The following is a 17,596-nucleotide window of genomic DNA, read 5'->3' on the forward strand; positions in this document are numbered from 1 at the left end:
CCTTGTTATCTTTTTCTGCTGTTTCTGAGACTGACGCCAAGCTTCCTGCATAAGCTTCTTCCTCTCCTGTGGCCCCTCCCCCCGCCTGCCCAGCCTCTGAGCAGCTGGACACAGCAGACATAGAAGTCCAGCCCGATCCCCCACCATGATGTCTTCTCATCCATGCCTGCTCCTGCCAGGAACTTGGTAAGGCTCGCCGAGAACAGGGGCAATATGAAAGCTTGTCTTTGCGAATGCCGATGGCACAGGAGTGGACCCTGATCCCTGAGAGCAATGCTGGACTATCCCAAGTACCAGAGCTCCCCACCCTGATATGGGGCCAAACCAAACTGGGGCTCCAGATAAGGTGACAGGGAACACACATGCAGTCCGAGAAGAGCAGGAAGGAGTCTGGAGGCTGGGTCGACCCAGCCTCACAGAGATTTCTGCACACGGACAGGACATGGCTTTTAACTGTAAATATCGCAATTATTGTACGATTTGCTTTGTTCAAATTTCACACACCAAGTATCTCATCCAAATTGAAAGCAAGCTCTTCTCTAAGAGGTCCAGATGGGGGACATGCAAACATTCACTGCACGTGTGGGCCAGGCAGAGGAGTGCAAGCTTGGTGGTCATTTCATTCCAAGCTTCACAGGAACCCGCAGAGCCCCTATCTATGGCGCGGTGGGGTGGGGGAGTGGGAGAGGGCAGATGCAGAAACGCTCACCAGGGCACTAATTTCTTGCCTGAATCCCTTTGGTTATACTGTTTATTTCCACACACACCCTTCATAATGATGCTGAAAACCACGCCCGGAGCAGTGACCCGACTGCTCTCCTATCTTAGAGGAAGAACTGTGGAACTCGACATGGATATCCTTGATACGGTAGCATCAAAAAGCAGAGTGAAGGTCCCACAGTCATTTTTATTTAGCTACTGACCTATCCATGATTACACAGTCATGACAGCACGTTACAGCAGAGCCTGCTGACTCGTCTGTCGATGTATCAAAACGCAGAGGGATGTGTCGGGTACTTCAAGTCCATTACAAGAGGCGTGATTTTGTTCCAGGCTTACGTTTATTAAAATCTAAACAAAGGATTCCTCTGCAAGGTATTTTCCCATGTGATAGAGACAGCTGCCCCACTGCCCTCCTACATTCGCTCTAACTTCCAGTGACAAAAAAGGCAGAGGGTAATACATGTCATTGATTATAAAAATCTATGCTCTGTAATTTAAACAAATTCCTTTCCCAATGTGTTTAGTGATTTCTGAAGAACTCCATGGCTCGTCAGTCGGCTAGCAGGCCAATGGACAATCATCGCTAACTACAAAGTACTTCGAGTCTATAAATTCAACTCTCACGTTTCGACATTTAAAGAAAAAAAGCACTGGGCAGAGAATAACAAACAAAGACGGGGTGACTGAATCAGTCCACTGAATCAGTCCACACCAGAGTTCTTCATGGCCCATCACCAGAGCTAAATTTCTTCAAAAATCAGATTCCAAATGTCCCACAGTCTCTTTCAAATGTGTGTTTTTACAAATCAGGGAACCAACATTTCTTTACAGGAGCACGTAAACAGTTTTCACCTCTGAAGGAGGAGTCTGTAAAACCTGAGAACCTGTATAACTGAGAATCTCTTCGGAATGACATGTGTAAGCTGAGAGAATGGACAGTGGTAATGTTCTCTCATGGTTCACAGGCTTTTGTTGATGTTGCTGGTGTTTTTAATCAAAGAAAAGATGCAGTATCTTTTCTAGGTCTTGCAGGCCACTTTCTCTTTTTATCATCTATATGATTGTTCAAGTAGAACAATTATCAGAAATCTTTAAGCTATTATTTCTGGGCCTTCCTTAATTTCCTTAAAAAAAAAAAAAACTACATTGGAAACATGCAATACCTGATTATTCAATTAGATGAAGCAGCACAAGAAGAGATCCAAGGACACCCCTGCTCACATCAGACAGACAACTTGGATCTGAAAGATTAGCACATTAAATGACTGCCAAATAATCAGATTCCAAACATTAAAGACAATTACATATCAAACAGACAGCCAAACATGGTGGTATGTTTTAAAAGATTGTGCCCACAGTAAGCAAATGACATAGTGATGGAACATCAAAACAAAGCTGATGAATAAAAAGGCACACTCTAAAAGTTCAGGAGTAGAAAGAACAGTTCTTTTTGGTTTGTTTTGTGTCTAACGTAGGAGGAAAGGAAAACAGGTGTATTCAAATCATTTTCAGGTGAAGCGTTCTGTCAGTTGAAGCAGTTAACGGTGGCTTCTTTCTCCCCAGACCGAAGCAGTCTTTTCTTCCATTGGCTTCTGAGAACGTGTTTAGTGTTCCGATGTGTAGAAGTGATACATCAGGGCTACAACCAGTGCTGAGATGGCTGGGATCACCCAGTTGGTCCACCAGCTGGAAAGAAACAGCAGTGATGCTTGCATGGTGTTCGAAGGAGGGGACTCAAAACTGTGCTCTTTCTCTTTACCATGAAAGTCACCATGGCATGTTTTTATTACCTCTCTAACTTTTTTGGATGAAAAGGTAACTCTGAATTGCTGAAAGTGCAGTGAGTACAACACATGTCCTGGTATACTGGCAACTGGTCTGTCCTTCCAGCCTTACAAGAAGAGTAATGTCCTCCCAGTTCCATTTAGATCTGTTTCTATGTACTTACACAAAGAGCTATGACTCACTCCCCCAACAGATGCCACCTAGAACTAGTGACTTATCGAAAAGACATCAACTCTGGGTTACATATCACAAGTTCACGAAAGTGAATATTCCTAGCTGGTTTTATTCTAGTTACATCCGTAAGTGAAGAATTGAAAATGGCACTGAACTGAGAACCAGAAGACCAAGGTTCTCATTTCAAGAGAGCCATCAGCAAGCTCTATAGCCAAGGGCAAATCACGTCCCCTGAGCATAAAGTTAAGGAGTTTGAAGCATGGGATTACTACGGTTGCTGCTAGCACCACAGCTCAACATTCTGTGATTCTGTTTTGAAAATCTACTCTTTACATGTGTGTAGTAAGTTTAATGTGTTAATAAACAACATGCCCAAATTACTTAATCTGTGGTCCATACGTGTAAACTCACAAAAATCCCTAATTTACACATTCTTCAGTCCTGATGCATAGAATTTTTGATCTACTATAAATGACAGATGATATAGGGGCAGGGTTAGGAAGATCTTCAATACAGATTTGAACCTATAATTTCTTAGAAAACAGAAATTAATGTATAGGCTTTAGAATCTGAATAAAGAGCCGGTAACAGCTACGTATACATATATTTTCTGTCATAAACTTTCTAACCTTTAATATTCTTCACATATCAACCCACTCAAAGATCAAGTTCAAAATAAAGATTTAAATTGCAAAAGGATTATAAGTGTAATTTGGTAGGTTTTCAGTTTCCATTTAGAAGGAGACTGACATTTCAGGGGAAAGCAAGAGGAAATAAGGAAATACTGCAAGGAATGTACCAGAACACCGACAGCCTGGGGGCAGCAAAATTTGACAGGGCGAAATTAATAAGCAGGACTGTGTAGCTTTGAGCTTGGGTCCAAAAAAATGTATATAATGGCAATTAAACAAGTCAGGATGGTAGAGCTGCCAAAAATGTCATTATGATCTTAAACTATAACAAAGCAATCTCGCCCCTAGAACAAGTGATTCATGCTACACTGGATTACTGCATACGATTTTAAGACCAACCTAAAAAAGGGACAAGGGAAAACTGAGCCATGCTTAGGGAGGCATAATCATGACAATTTAAGAAACTGACCACATATCAAATGAGGAAGGAAATGAGGAATGTCTGCCTGGAGATGAAAAGATTGCCCAGGTCACAGGACTGCCACAGGGGAACAGGAGACTACATTTGTTCTGTTCCTTAAGGTAGATGCAGCTGGAGGGTGAGATCTGGGGTCGCTCTAAAGTGTCCATGGTCGGAGCTGTCAGACAGTTGAGGAGGGAAGGCCCTGGGTAGTCCGGGTGCTATAGGCGGAGATGACCCCTGGCCTGTCCACCGAGGGGCACACGGCGGGAGCCGGAGCAACAGAGGCGCCTCGGATGAGGGGAGAGGCCCCCAGTCCAACTCTGATTTTAGGAGCCTTCCGATCACAATAATGCTTTTAAAGAAAACTACCACATACCTGGAATTAGAATCAATAGTAGTGATGAGAGTTTCCTGAAACACAAGAGAAAAAGTAAAGTAAGTTAAAGGGAACATCTAAACATTTATTCAATTGACTAAAACCTGTTTTAAAACAAGATCACAATAGTTTATTCAATTCATTCTTCTTATTCAGTGCATTCTTCAAAAAAAGTTGAAAGGGAAAATTATATCATAAACTTCTCACCTGAATACCTAATTTCACCATTTTTTCAGAAGAAAACAAAATTAGATAATTTGAAAGAAAATGTTAAAAATTAATAGGCTACCTAAAATATTCTGCACATCTAAATACTTTAACAAAGAAACCAAACACAGGTATCATTTATACATACACAGAACCTATCATTATCTTTAAGTTTCATTCTTCAAAAGCATGAATGAAATGTTCAGTAAAAACATCAGTTATTTCATCAAATCTCACATGAAGTAAAAGTGTACTCAGATTATATAAAAAGACATGTCAACCAAAAAGAAAAAATAAGAAGTATCATTTAAATTATAACAGTCTGGACCACCTTTCCTGGCCTTCTTTAACTCTGTCAAGAAGGCTCTAAAAAGACACTGAAGGCGTCACAGGCTGACCTCACACTGTCACCCACCAAGAAACCTTCAAATGCCGCGGTCTTTCACAGTTACAGCCTGTATTATTTTCCAGCACTTTCTGAGAGGGGTCCTTCCTGTCAGTACCATGAAAATGAACTATGGATGGCTCTGGGAAGATGCATACTTCCCCAAACAGTGGGGTAACTAAGGCCTAGTGAAATGTAAGCTTTTTCGGGCTTAAAAAGTCGTTAAGAAGCATTCTTTTGAAGCGCCACACCAGCAAAAGTATTAGTGCCTCAAAGAAAGGTAGCCAGAAATAAGGCAGCTTCACAGAGAGTTCTATCTCTGTAGTTTCCCAAAACATAAGATAAAAAACCATTAGCAAAACCATCAGCGATTTGCAGTGAGGCAAAGCTACACACAGCAAGGCGAGTTAAAGACATTCCCGTGAAAAGGCAGAAACCTTCCAGGAAGAGCAAGCAAAGCAGTTATGAGACCCACCAACCTGGTAACATGGCCTTTAAGATTCCTGACACAGGAGGAGGGAAAAAAATAGTCATTTAAAAGAAAATTTCACAGTTATTATCGTTTTAAGCAATATTAAATCTTAGAGACTACAAAAAGTATTCATAACTACTGCAAGATTAGGTTTCAAATTTTGTGTAGATGAACAAAATTAATAAGGATTACTAGAAGTAACTGGACAATGAGAAAATATTATTTAGCTATAGTGACATATAAAGAAAGACATAATCAGTTCTGAAACAAATACAACAGTTCATTTAAGGTAAAATGTTATCGTCACACTAGAAAGCTAAGCCTGGAATAGTAAACAGAAGGCCAACACGGATCTGTTATTTTGTGATACCGAGCACATGCATTTCACCAAACATGCTGACAGCTCAGCATGGAAACTTGGCTGGCTTGCCTCCCACTACTAGGGCGCCGTCACCACCAGCAACAATGATCCTCTAAAGAGCTGAACTGTAAAAGATAATATGCATTTTTGATTGCTTGTTATCTGCTAGGCTCTTAACCCAGGGATGCTTAAGAGTTAAGGCAAGTTTGAATTACCACTTAGCACTTGGGCCACAGTTGGGTTTTGGTATGTAGCTAACAAATTTGTCAGAACAGGGAAAAAAGACTCTGGTCTTTATTACAGGCTGTGCCTCCTGTTCACTACGTAACCTTGAGGGGCTCAATTTCAAGTAGGAAAAGGTAAACAATGAAATCAGTACATGATAAGCTCTCAATAAAAGCATGCAAAGCCCACTGAGCTTTTGCAAATCAAAGTCACCTCATTTATAACTTCATCTCCCTTAGCCTATTTCTTCACTGGAAGGCTTTCCTAAAAATACTGCTGATGGAGTGATGCCTTTTATGCGAAGGCTAGAGCCTAAGGAGGCATGAGAGACTTGCAACTGCCAAGCCTTAAGTGGGTGCTAGCAGTGGTTCTGCAGTGTGTGACCTTAAACAAGGTCAAAGCTTGGAACAAGGTTGAGTTTCATTGCCTTCACCTTCCCTAGAAGGCCCAGGGATTCCCCCATGATATCATGAGAACCAAATCAATTCACTAACATAGCAATGTTTTGAAAACTGCAACCACAAAAACCTATCAGTAGGTATTGCCACTAATGATATCGTCCATGTCAAATTGATAGATATGGATTTGCTTACTTAAAAATGCGTCTCTGTGTCTACAAATATCTTAACTTGGTAACTTCACCTGTTTCCCTTTGGGCAGGTTCAAGCTAATAATCTTTGGTGCAGCTTATTTCACAATTCGAATATCTTCAGCAGGCAAAATTTCAAAAATTCAGACCACAGTGTACATTTATCAGACTGGAGATAGATGGAATGGTTATAAGACACACCCAACAAGGAACACTCTCTTCTAATAAACTAGAAGCACAGAAAAGATAAATCTAGGAAAGTGGTCATGTATTTTCTTTCACTGTGTTTGCTTACGGCCTCTAAGAAAAATAGCAAGTTCCTGTCCCATATTCCTCCAGTTCTGCGCTAAAGTCAGCAAAGTCACATATGTTCTAAAGGAAGAGTCTGTCTCTCAGAAGTAAAACAGTTATGTAGGAGATCTTAGCTCTAATTGGTGCTTGCTTTCTGCTGCTAGGAATCGTCGTTCAGGACATGGTTGGACCTATACTAGTTCCAAGTTCAGGTTACTACAGCTGAATGATATGCACCAAGCTTACTAACATACTGAACACCTAATGGGAAAAATTACACTTTTTCCCTGACAGACTTTGGAGAAAAAGCAAAAAACTTCATGTATCACAGAATTTCAACAGTCCAAAAAGGAGCCTCAAAAAAGGTACTAAGTCATCTAAGTGAGGTGATCAGTTCAGAGAGAAGGGCTAGTGAACCAGGGCATAAAAGTAGCACTACTAGAATTATTTTCCTTTCTTAAGGAAAAATACATCAAAAAGTTCTTTAATTAGCATTAAATTCAACCAACAAATATTTACCGAACACCTACTATGTCCCAGAGACGTGAAGATGAAGAAGACATAGGTAGTGTCCTTAAAGATTTAAGTATTAAGACCTCTGCTCAGATTTTAAGTTCCCTGAAAAGAAGGCTTATGTCAAATCTTTCAGATCAGAAGCACAATGCTACTTATACAAAGTAGCTCTTCAAAAGGTATCTGTTGATAATTATGGTGAAGAAGTTATTTTAAGTATTGAGAGTCTTGTGACAAGAATACACAAGCTATCCTAATGAAATATACTGACCGGCCTAAACAAACAAAAAATTTTGCTGAGACAACAGGGTACATATTCATCTAACCTAGACAGACCTATGCTGGCCTCAGGTAAATAAATGCTCTCCAGTTTGACAGGTATGAAATACAGCACAGATAACTATAGCCGAGATACTGGAGATGGTCACACTTACCGAAGGCTTGGTTATCTTTGACCTGTCATCCTGCAATTAAGAAAAGAAAAGTAAGGTCCATTATGAAAGGAAAAACATCTGTAAAACTACCATTTCCAAAGTACTCGCTTTTACTGAGATTTAAAAAAAAGAAATTATTATTCAGTAATTAGCATTTTAGGTTCCATCTAGGTTATCAAATACAGTTTGATCCATCTGACTGCAAAAATTAATAGCAGATTAAGTGCCTAGATTTACTTCGATCTAGCGTTCCAAAGTTTAAAATAGCATTCATGATAGTCATACTTATATGCTGATCTGTATATATATTTATGAGACCCGGATTCTGATCTGTAATTCAGGGAGCAGCTGAGACCTAATTAGATTCTTCCCTTCTATCCTCTGAAATTCACTTTGAGGTGGGGTGAGGTGGGGTGGGGTGGGGTGGGGTGTGTGTGTGTGTAATTTGTGTGGTATCCTCAGTGAATTCCTGCAGTCTCCCAATTACAGGGTTATAATCCACTCTCTAAAGGGTGATCACAGGTGAGGCAGGAATGCTGCAGTCACAGCCTGAAATCCCACCTGCTCTAGCCTCACAAGCTTTGGAATGGAAAGAATAAGGACAGGATGGAACATTTTAAGGGAAGGCCTTTCCAATTACCATACAACTATTTCGCTTTGGTGACATATGAAGATAAAGATGAAAATATGTGGATGAATAAACCTTCCTGATAAATGAAGCTTCCTTTCTCAAAGGACCATCTCCCACCACCAAAAAAACCACGTCCCACTCAACGGAAAGTGCTCTAAAAGAGATTTCCTACCTGCAGGCATTCCCCAAAGAGCCTACTCCAACCTTTCCTTTACTCACAGTCACCACAGGAAGCATCAATCAGATGCAACAAAACTGTGTGTATGGCTGGTTTTCATATGGTCTCTAGGCGTGCTCACTGGGGTTGAGGCTATTTGCTATGTTTTTTTCTCGTTGGAACCCGCTTCTAGGAGCACCTCCACCCCTTCAGGTTGGCCACTGGTAACGTGCCCGGAGCTGGGGGAGGAGAAAGGAAGGCACTGGCTCAGAGGAGAGGTCCAGGCTCTCTCTAGAGGTGAGAGGGATCTACCTGTCTGCTCCAGATTCCAAGTTTGCAGCTATATTCCTGATAACTCTGGTTGACAGATGAGTGAAGTTATAAACGTACATTTAAAAATGCTGCAGAAGGGCCTAAATTCCTACTACAGCCCTGGGTTTGCATAAAAGCCAAAACAAGCCTACGTTTTTGCAAAACCAGTCCATGGATTGCCACCAAAGGTGATGTTCTCAAAGGTCTCAGGTAGAGTGAGAAGGATGAGGACCATGTGTGGGTTTTACAGAAGGCAGAGTTTATTCATTTAACATAGTTGAGTTTTTTAAAGTTTCTAAGTCACTTTTTAGAATTTAAATATCCTCAAACTAATGAAAGTAGAGAGGAGTTTCTGAAGAAAAATATTTTGGTCAAAGAAGAAAGAAAGACAAAATAACCCTACTCCGGGTCAATACCCCCACCTTCTAAAATCTGCTGCTCAGGGAAACTTCAGAGTCTGAGACGTACTGTCCCCAGGACGTGACTCTGGAGTGAGAGGATTCTAAGTGCTGGCGAGAAGTGCAACCAGGGAAATACAAAGAAATTTCTGGTCAATTTATTTCTAAAGTCAGGGGGAACTGTTTTTTTGCATTTTTCCTTTTAAAATATTGTAATATGCAAGTCTACAGATTCGAGTAAGGTCAACCCATAGCCTTAAAGAGAAACAAGGCCCCCAAAAGGTGCTTACTGGATGCAGCTCCCCAATGATAAACGTTTTGGACAATTCTCGAGCATCCGTAGAGTGTCCGACATCCTCAAAGTTTTCAGTAGCATCACCTCCAGCTTGTTCCCTTAAGACTTCTTCCCCACCAGGGTGCTGTGTGAAGGACAGACAGAAAAATGAGTATGTTTTCCAGGCAAATGAGTTAAAAGGAAGTGGCCAGTTTACTTAACCAAATAGGCTACTCCAGAAGTCACAGATGACAATGTGGCAATATAAATCATTCATAACCTGGGTGAAAACGATTCCTTTGTATTCAATTTCCTACTTGAAAGTGCAGACAAACTTTCTCCAATAGTAAAACATTTATTTCCCGGTTATTCACATGACAATAAAACCATTAGGCACACATTTTTCATCCTTTGGGAACGTCCTCTTTGCTTTTCCATAAAGCTCGCAAAATCTCAAAAAGCTTTTCTCAGTCCTTACCCAATCTACATCTTGAACGCATTTCCACTCTTATTTAAAAGCCTTCCACTGGGGCACAGAATATGAGTCCACTTAAACATGGGAAGCCGCCCTGGAGGTACAGGCTGTTGACTGGCTCACTCTGAAAGCCATCTTGAAGCTTCCTGATGCATCTCCAAGGCCGTGGCAATGACAAATGCGGTTTGTTAATTCTCGAACAGTCTGTTTATTCTTAGGCACAGCCTGACAGGCACAGAAGCAACAACGTGGGAGACACAAAATGACTAACTTATGCAGCACCCACAAATTATGCAAATTCACAGATTGTTGCTTCTTCTGTGTGGGTGGCTTCATTCATGAGTTCCTTAACTTTTGGGTCCTGTTAAAGATATGTGACCATAGACAAGTCTCCCAAATTAAATCATTATTTTCCAGTTACAGCCTATCTTCAAAGGAAAATTTCAAATGAGGTTAAAAACATAGATTGGCCTTTTGTAAACAATCAGAAAATTATACAAGTTTCAAAAATATAGAATTTTGGGACTTCCTTGGTGGCGCAGTGGTCAAGAATCTGCCTGCCAATGCAGAGGACATGGGTTCGAGCCCTGTTCCAGGAAGATCCCACACGCCGTGGACAATCTAAGCCCGTGCGCCAAAACTACTGAGCCTGCGCTCTAGAGCCCGCGAGCCACAACTACTGAGCCCACGCGCCACAACTACTGAAGCCTGCGCGCCTAGAGCCCGTGCTCTGCAACAAGAGAAGCCACCGCAATGAGAAGCCCCGCACACCGCAATGAAGAGTAGCCCCCGCTCGCCACAACTAGAGAAAGCCCGCACGCAGCAATGAAGACCCAACACAGCCAAAACTAAATAAATAAAATAAATTTATTAAATAAATAAATAGAATTTTATCTTTAAAGTGCTAAAATGAAGAAAGTAAACATTCTACTTCATAGACAGTAACACAATAGTCTCCACCTAAAACAAAAGGACAACTTCTCAACTTAATTTCTCATCAAGCACAGGAAACAAAAAAGTATGTGTCTACATGTATGTATGCACACATGCATTGCATGTGCAAGTGTGTATGCATTATGCATATGTGTATGCATGCACATATGTAACCATTTATGATTCAGACCCTGCCTAAACCATTTATAAGGCAGTTTTCTAAGGAAAAAAAAGAATGAGAGAAACATCTTGGGTTATATTGGTTCAAATGGCCACTGTTTAGGAAAAAATATAGAATAAATGAATTGATGCTAAAATACATTTGCTCTACTTTTTTGGATTTTTTAAACAATTAGTAAGGAAACAAAGCCTAAAAATTGATTTTTGGAAAAAAATAATTCAAGTCTTGGTAAGACAATAAATATGGGACTGGCTTGTTATGTGCAGGGAGAGACAAACAGAGAGACACATTGCCAAGGAAATCAAGTCTAAATCATGATGGTGTGGAACTCCGCAATTCATCTTGTCACTGTCCTCACTCTTGTGACTAAGTTCATGCTGCCGTTTTAATAAGCAACCGTCACATTTGAAGACTAAAAGAAATGCTCTTCCTTACCTGCTGGCACTTGAAAGTGACAAAGAAAGAAAACTGGGAACGCTGGTGTTGGTGCCGTCTTGGTTATTCCCAGAGATGGTCTATGTCTCCCATTTCCTTCCAGAAACTCTCAGAGAACATACTACTATCTTTGGGGCAGGTTATAGAATTTGGGGCAGCCCAAAGAAAAGGCAAGCCTTTTGAAAAAGGAAAGTGATATAAGAACAGGCATGCAAAGCAAAATTATCTGAGGATTTTCTAAAAGATTAAGGAAAAGACCAAAATGCCTAGTTACAGGCAGGCAAGATTAGAAGTAACAAAAAAGAGTCTGAGACAAACTTTGGTGAAGTCTGTATTAGAAATCTGTCCTCGTAAAGGGTCACTCGCTAGGACCTCCACTCATCCCACCGTGTGCAGGCAGTCAGCCGCTGTAGAGCCCAGAGAGAGAGAAAGACGGGAGGGAACGTCAGCGGTGACGGTAGGAGGACCCAGGAAGGACAGAACTGGCGGCAGCCATGGCAAAACAAGCCATTCCCACTGGAATTGTCCTTCCAACAAAAAATCTCCCATTTTTCCAGAGGAAGATTCCATTTTCCATGTGCATAATTCCCTGTCTGCTTCTGTGGAATCTCTACTTATTATAAGGTCACCAAGTACCACCTTGCGCTTATAACATATGAGAATCTCCAGATACAAACTAGGGAATACCAATAAAATAACTGGAAATAGCTTTCTTTTTTACATCTTTTTGTATATAAGGGTTATTTGCAAGCAAATAAACAGGAAATAGATTTTAAAAGATGAAACATTGGCATAATCCATAATTCAGAAGACATCAACTGTCACAATCTCTACCCATTCCTAACAACACTTGCAGAAAGACGTGGTAAATTCTTGTGGTATAAAGCGAATGGTGGCTACCAGGTCCTGAAATTACCACTGGCTTTCTACCACCCACGGCATAAATGCTTTCAGCGATGCTGGCAGAGTGGATCTCTTCTCCTTGAAATGTTTTTTTCACGTGGCTTCCAGTACAACAGGCTCTCCTAGTTTCCCTTCAACTTTATTTCCCCTCCTGATCTTCTCCGAGTCTCAACCCCAGCGCTCAGTCCTTGGCACTCTCCCATTCCACCTGTACTAGCTCTCCTGGTGATCTTACCTGGTCTCCGACCCAGAATATCACCTGTTCTCTAGCGAGTGCAGTTCATTAGGCTTCCTTTGAGCTCCAGACTTCTCCCACATGCAACAGCCTACTTACCTGTTCACTCAATGTCTAATGAGCATCCTGAATATAACATAACCAAAACTGAACGTTTTACTTTGCCCCCAGATACACTCCTTCCCAGTCTTTCTATTCTCAGTGAATGTTGCCACCATGCATACAGTTGCTGCAGCCAAAACCTAGAAATCAAACTTCATTCCTCTTTCCTTCTCACTCCCATCCATCAGCAAATCCAGCTGGCTATCTTCACAACATATTCAGAAGCTAACCACCTCTCCCCACTTCCAATGCTACCACCTTAGAGCAAACCAGCATCTCCTGAGTGGACAACCACAACTGACCCCTGACGGGTCTCCTGCTTCTTCTCGATCCTTCCCACAATCGACTGTGCTTACTCCACCACGCCATGAGGATTTTCAGATGTTAGCTTAGTCCAGGGTAGCTGGTCATAGTGGAAGCGAGAGAGGTAACAGGTAAAATCGAAAAGCAAAACAGACACACTTCAGTGACAGGTCTTCTGACAGGCCCTCAGAATTGCCAAACTAGTTCCCAATCTCAGAACCCCTACATTTGCCTCTGTGTGGAATGCTCTTCTCCCAAACCTTGATGAGATTTCATCTGTCCCCTCGTTTATCCCTGCTCACATGTCAGCTTTGCAGAGCCCTTTGCTGAGTTGCCCGTCCAGAAGGGCCTACCCCGTCCTCACACCACGGTCTCTATCCCCTCCCTGCTCTTTCCTTCACAGCACCTAGTACTCCTGAAGCTCTATTTTGTCAATCATTTGTAAGACTCATGAGGACAGAGGCCTTTGTCTGTCTTACTCATCCTTGCTGCCCAATACCTAGTTCAATGCCTGGCACATGGCAGATACAAAGAAATATTTGTAAGCAAGTTTGGATAAATAAAGGAGATGTGCACGGCCGATTACACATTGGTCTTAGAACTAGTATATACAACTGGGTAAGTGACTGACAAAAACTTCCCCATTCCAACTATTCTAGTTCACACCCCTTTCCTTCTACTGAACTATAATAGTTCTTACCATTCAGAAACCATATAATTTCATATTCAATTTTGTTTCATTCATTTAATCAAAATATTTATGAATACTATGTGCAAAGCATTGCACGGGACACACAAAAGTACATGAAAAATAGACATGATTTGATCCTGAAAAAGCATACAATTAATTTGAGGTTAAAGAAGAAAAACACAGATATAGCCTCATAGTTTTGATTATTCATGTGTGACCCACGGCAGTGATTGCCACCATTCTGTCTTCCAGGTCACTTACCCATTCTTCTGCCTCAGTTATTCTGCTACTGATTCCTTCTAGTGTATTTTTCATTTCAGTTATTGTATTGTTCATCTCTGTTTGTTTGTTGATTCTTCTAGGTCTTTGTCAAACATTTCTTGCATCTTCTCGATTTTTGCCTCCACTCTTTTTCCAAGGTCCTGGATCATCTTCACTATCATTATTCTGCATTCTTTTTCTGGAAGGTTGCCTATCTCCACTTCATTTAGTTGTTTTTCTGGGGCTTTACCTTGTTGCTTCATCTGGGACATAATCCTCTGCCTTTTCATTTTGTCTATCTCTCTGTGATTGTGTCTGCCTTCTGGTGGATGAGGCTATCGAAGAGGCTTGTGCAAGCTTCCTGATGGGAGGGACTGGTGGTGGGTAGAGCTGGCTGTTGCTCTGGTGGGCAGAGCTCAGTAAAACTTTAATCTGCTTGTCTGCTGATGGGTGGGGCTGGGTTCCCTCCCTGTTGGTTGTTTGGCCTGAGGCGCCCCAGCACTGGAGGCTACAGGCTCTTTGGTGGGACTAATGGTGGACTCCTGGAGGGCTCATGCCAATGAGTACTTCCCAGAACTTCTGCTGCCAGTGCCCTTGTCCCCGTGGTGAGCCACAGCCACCCCCCGCCTCTGCAGGAGACCCTCCAACACTAGCAGGTAGGTCTGGTTCAGTCTCCCATGGGGTCACTGCTCCTTCCCCTGGGTCCCGATGCACGCACTACTTTGTGTGTGCCCTCCAAGAGTGGAGTCTGTTTCCCCCAGTCCTGTTGAAGTCCTGCAATCAAATCCCACGAGCCTTCAAAGTCTGATTCTCTGGGGAGAATAGGTCCAATATGGTGGCCACAAGTGGCTACTGAACACTTGAAATGGAGCTGAAAAATAATGTAAATTTTATTTATTTAAATTTAACTAGCGATTTTTGTCTATTAGCTACCATATTGAAAAGTGTAGCTATAGACAATGCAAACATTTTTCAAGAGATAGAGCCAACCTAGGTGAAAACTGAAAAGGCATTTCATTTGCAGTGAAAGACATGAACATTTATTTATTGTGTGTGTGTGTGTGTGTGTGTGAATAAAGGTGAGCTCAGTACATTGAGAAGGGTGCTCCTTTGCGTAATGTGATGATGATTAAAGAAGTGGTGGCATCAGCTTTAATCTGAAAAAACACTCAGTGCAGGTGCAGTCCAAGTGTTCCTGGGATTGCTTCCTTCAGGAGAGATACCAAGGTTATCAGGGTTAACCCCACATGTGCAGCACCTCCCATCAGGGACCACATGATAAGCTTCATTCATAACCAAAGTTCCAAGAATCTCACGTGGCCCATTGAAAACTACAAAGCTTCATGGTGTATCCCGTAGGACATTACAAAAACAGTACATGACCCAAACCTGATACACAACGCCCTCATGGCCCAGCAATGCTACACACCACACTGTTCAAGAGGGGAAGGCCAGTCCCTAGGAGGACTGCACCTTGTCCTCTAACCCCTGGAATATGCTCCACTTCAGGGATAACCAGCACTGAGAGAGAGACCACATATAACATGTAACTTTTTTTCAAATAAGAGTCCAGTTTCCCACATACAGGGGAGAAAGAAAAAAAAAAAAGAGAATATCAAGAGTAAAAGAGCAGAAGGTGCTTTACCAGACCACAAAAGTACAAATATATAAGGGGTCAGGTACAGAATAAGTGTTACAATCAATGAAGGCAAGGTCTTGGATAACTTTTATATGTTACGAGGCCAAGAATTCTAAAGTCAACATAATGAGAGTTATGCCTCATGTCCTTTTTAGAATGAAGCCAAAGAGAAATGCTAAATAAAGCAATAAATGCATTATTAGAGATTCCACAAGATCAAGGATTATTTTACATTACAGGTAAATTCTACTTCATATTTAATAGTACAGTAAATAGTAATAATACATTAAAAATGGATCTAGAGGGCTTCCCTGGTGGCGCAGCGGTTGCTCCACTTCAGGGATAACCAGCACTGAGAGAGAGACCACATATAACATGTAACTTTTTTTCAAATAAGAGTCCAGTTTCCCACATACAGGGGAGAAAGAAAAAAAAAAAAGAGAATATCAAGAGTAAAAGAGCAGAAGGTGCTTTACCAGACCACAAAAGTACAAATATATAAGGGGTCAGGTACAGAATAAGTGTTACAATCAATGAAGGCAAGGTCTTGGATAACTTTTATATGTTACGAGGCCAAGAATTCTAAAGTCAACATAATGAGAGTTATGCCTCATGTCCTTTTTAGAATGAAGCCAAAGAGAAATGCTAAATAAAGCAATAAATGCATTATTAGAGATTCCACAAGATCAAGGATTATTTTACATTACAGGTAAATTCTACTTCATATTTAATAGTACAGTAAATAGTAATAATACATTAAAAATGGATCTAGAAAAGCTGGGAAGATAAAAAAGATAAACTTACATGCCACTCCTGATACAGATGCTTTCAATAAATAAATTCTTAATATGAAGGCAATAATCTTAATCAGAAAGAAAATGTTGTGGGTAAAATCAAAATGTTGAATCACTCTAGATTCGAACGTGCAGTCTGTAACTACTATTAATTGGGAAACTGATTATCGAGTGAAAATACCTTCCAGGTCCATTCTGCATTCCTACTGTTTGCTTCTATGGCCATTTACAGTTCCTTAGATTCTCTACCCAGAAAATAAAAATGGGTCTATATTATCTTTTTGAAATTGCCGTTACTAGTTATATTCCTCTTTAATACAAATAATTTCATAAATGAGATACTTTTAGGCTTGATACAGAAAAATATGTTTTACTTATTCTTTGAACTTAACTTCTAGAACTCCTACATTTTAGTGGCTTTGGAAAAACAAGTTATAAATTTTCGAAGTCAAAGGTTAGAAGGTCTTGTTAGTATGACAGCCAAGCCCTACATTCTTGTAAATAAACCAGGGAAGTGCTTCTCATCAAACTCATGGCTCCAGCCACCAAACTTGTCTTCCCCTCTCCAATCCCGCAGCACATTCTTAACCATCTTATATATTGCTGCTAGAATATTCATCCTCAAATATTGTTTTGACCCTCCCCCTACCCCACTTAAACTTTTAGCTGGGAAATGGCTACTTAGAACAGAAGATTTTCCCAGCCTCCCTTGCAGCTGGGGGTGCCATGTGATTAAATTCTGCCTAATGTGAGCAGAAGTGTCCGGGGAACCTTCAGAGAGATGTGCACCCTTTGCCCTTTCTCTTCATCCCTTCCTTCATCTTGCTGTCTGGAATGGGAATGCAGCCTTTGAAAATAACGATGAGGGCCTGACTCTGGAGATAAGTGAGAAGTGAGCCAGAAGGAGAGCCCCAGGGGACTTGACAGAACACAGCTAGCACACCAGACCTGGACAGCAAAGCTCATTTCTTTATGACAGATGAATAAACATCTCCCTTGTTTAAGCACAAGGGGGTTCTTCTGAGCTTAATTCTTATTACTACATCAATCACTTTGTCAAAAAAATACCACGTGGCAGGCACTGTACTAAGTCCTGAACACAGAAAAGACATAGATAAACATACTCTGTGTCAAGAAACTTAAAACCAAATTAGGACAATGATCTTCATGTACATTAAAAAATTAGAGGGCTTCCCTGGTGGCGCAGTGGTTGAGAGTCCGCCTGCCGATGCAGGGGACACG

At 41.2% G+C, this 17,596-nt stretch overlaps 1 protein-coding gene across 2 annotated transcripts in view; it reads right to left on the reverse strand.

The window, feature by feature from the left end:
- Window positions 1-951: 951 nt before the first annotated feature.
- The window catches only part of CYB5A (cytochrome b5 type A), a 30,565-nt gene continuing 13,920 nt past the window's right edge, over window positions 952-17,596 (reverse strand). The window contains exons 2-5 of one of the 2 annotated variants that reach the window (XM_007116216.4): window positions 9,419-9,547; window positions 7,631-7,660; window positions 4,154-4,188; window positions 962-2,409 (exon numbers count right to left, since the gene is read on the reverse strand). In XM_007116216.4, coding sequence (XP_007116278.1) covers window positions 2,328-2,409; window positions 4,154-4,188; window positions 7,631-7,660; window positions 9,419-9,547 — 276 coding nt within the window. In that variant the 3' untranslated portion in view covers window positions 962-2,327. Of the gene's footprint in view, window positions 2,410-4,153; window positions 4,189-7,630; window positions 7,661-9,418; window positions 9,548-17,596 lie in introns of both variants that reach the window. The other variant, XM_055080530.1, reaches the window with a different exon arrangement.

The sequence above is a fragment of the Physeter macrocephalus genome, chromosome 19, assembly GCF_002837175.3.
Source record: "Physeter macrocephalus isolate SW-GA chromosome 19, ASM283717v5, whole genome shotgun sequence".
Taxonomy (NCBI): domain Eukaryota; kingdom Metazoa; phylum Chordata; class Mammalia; order Artiodactyla; family Physeteridae; genus Physeter; species Physeter macrocephalus.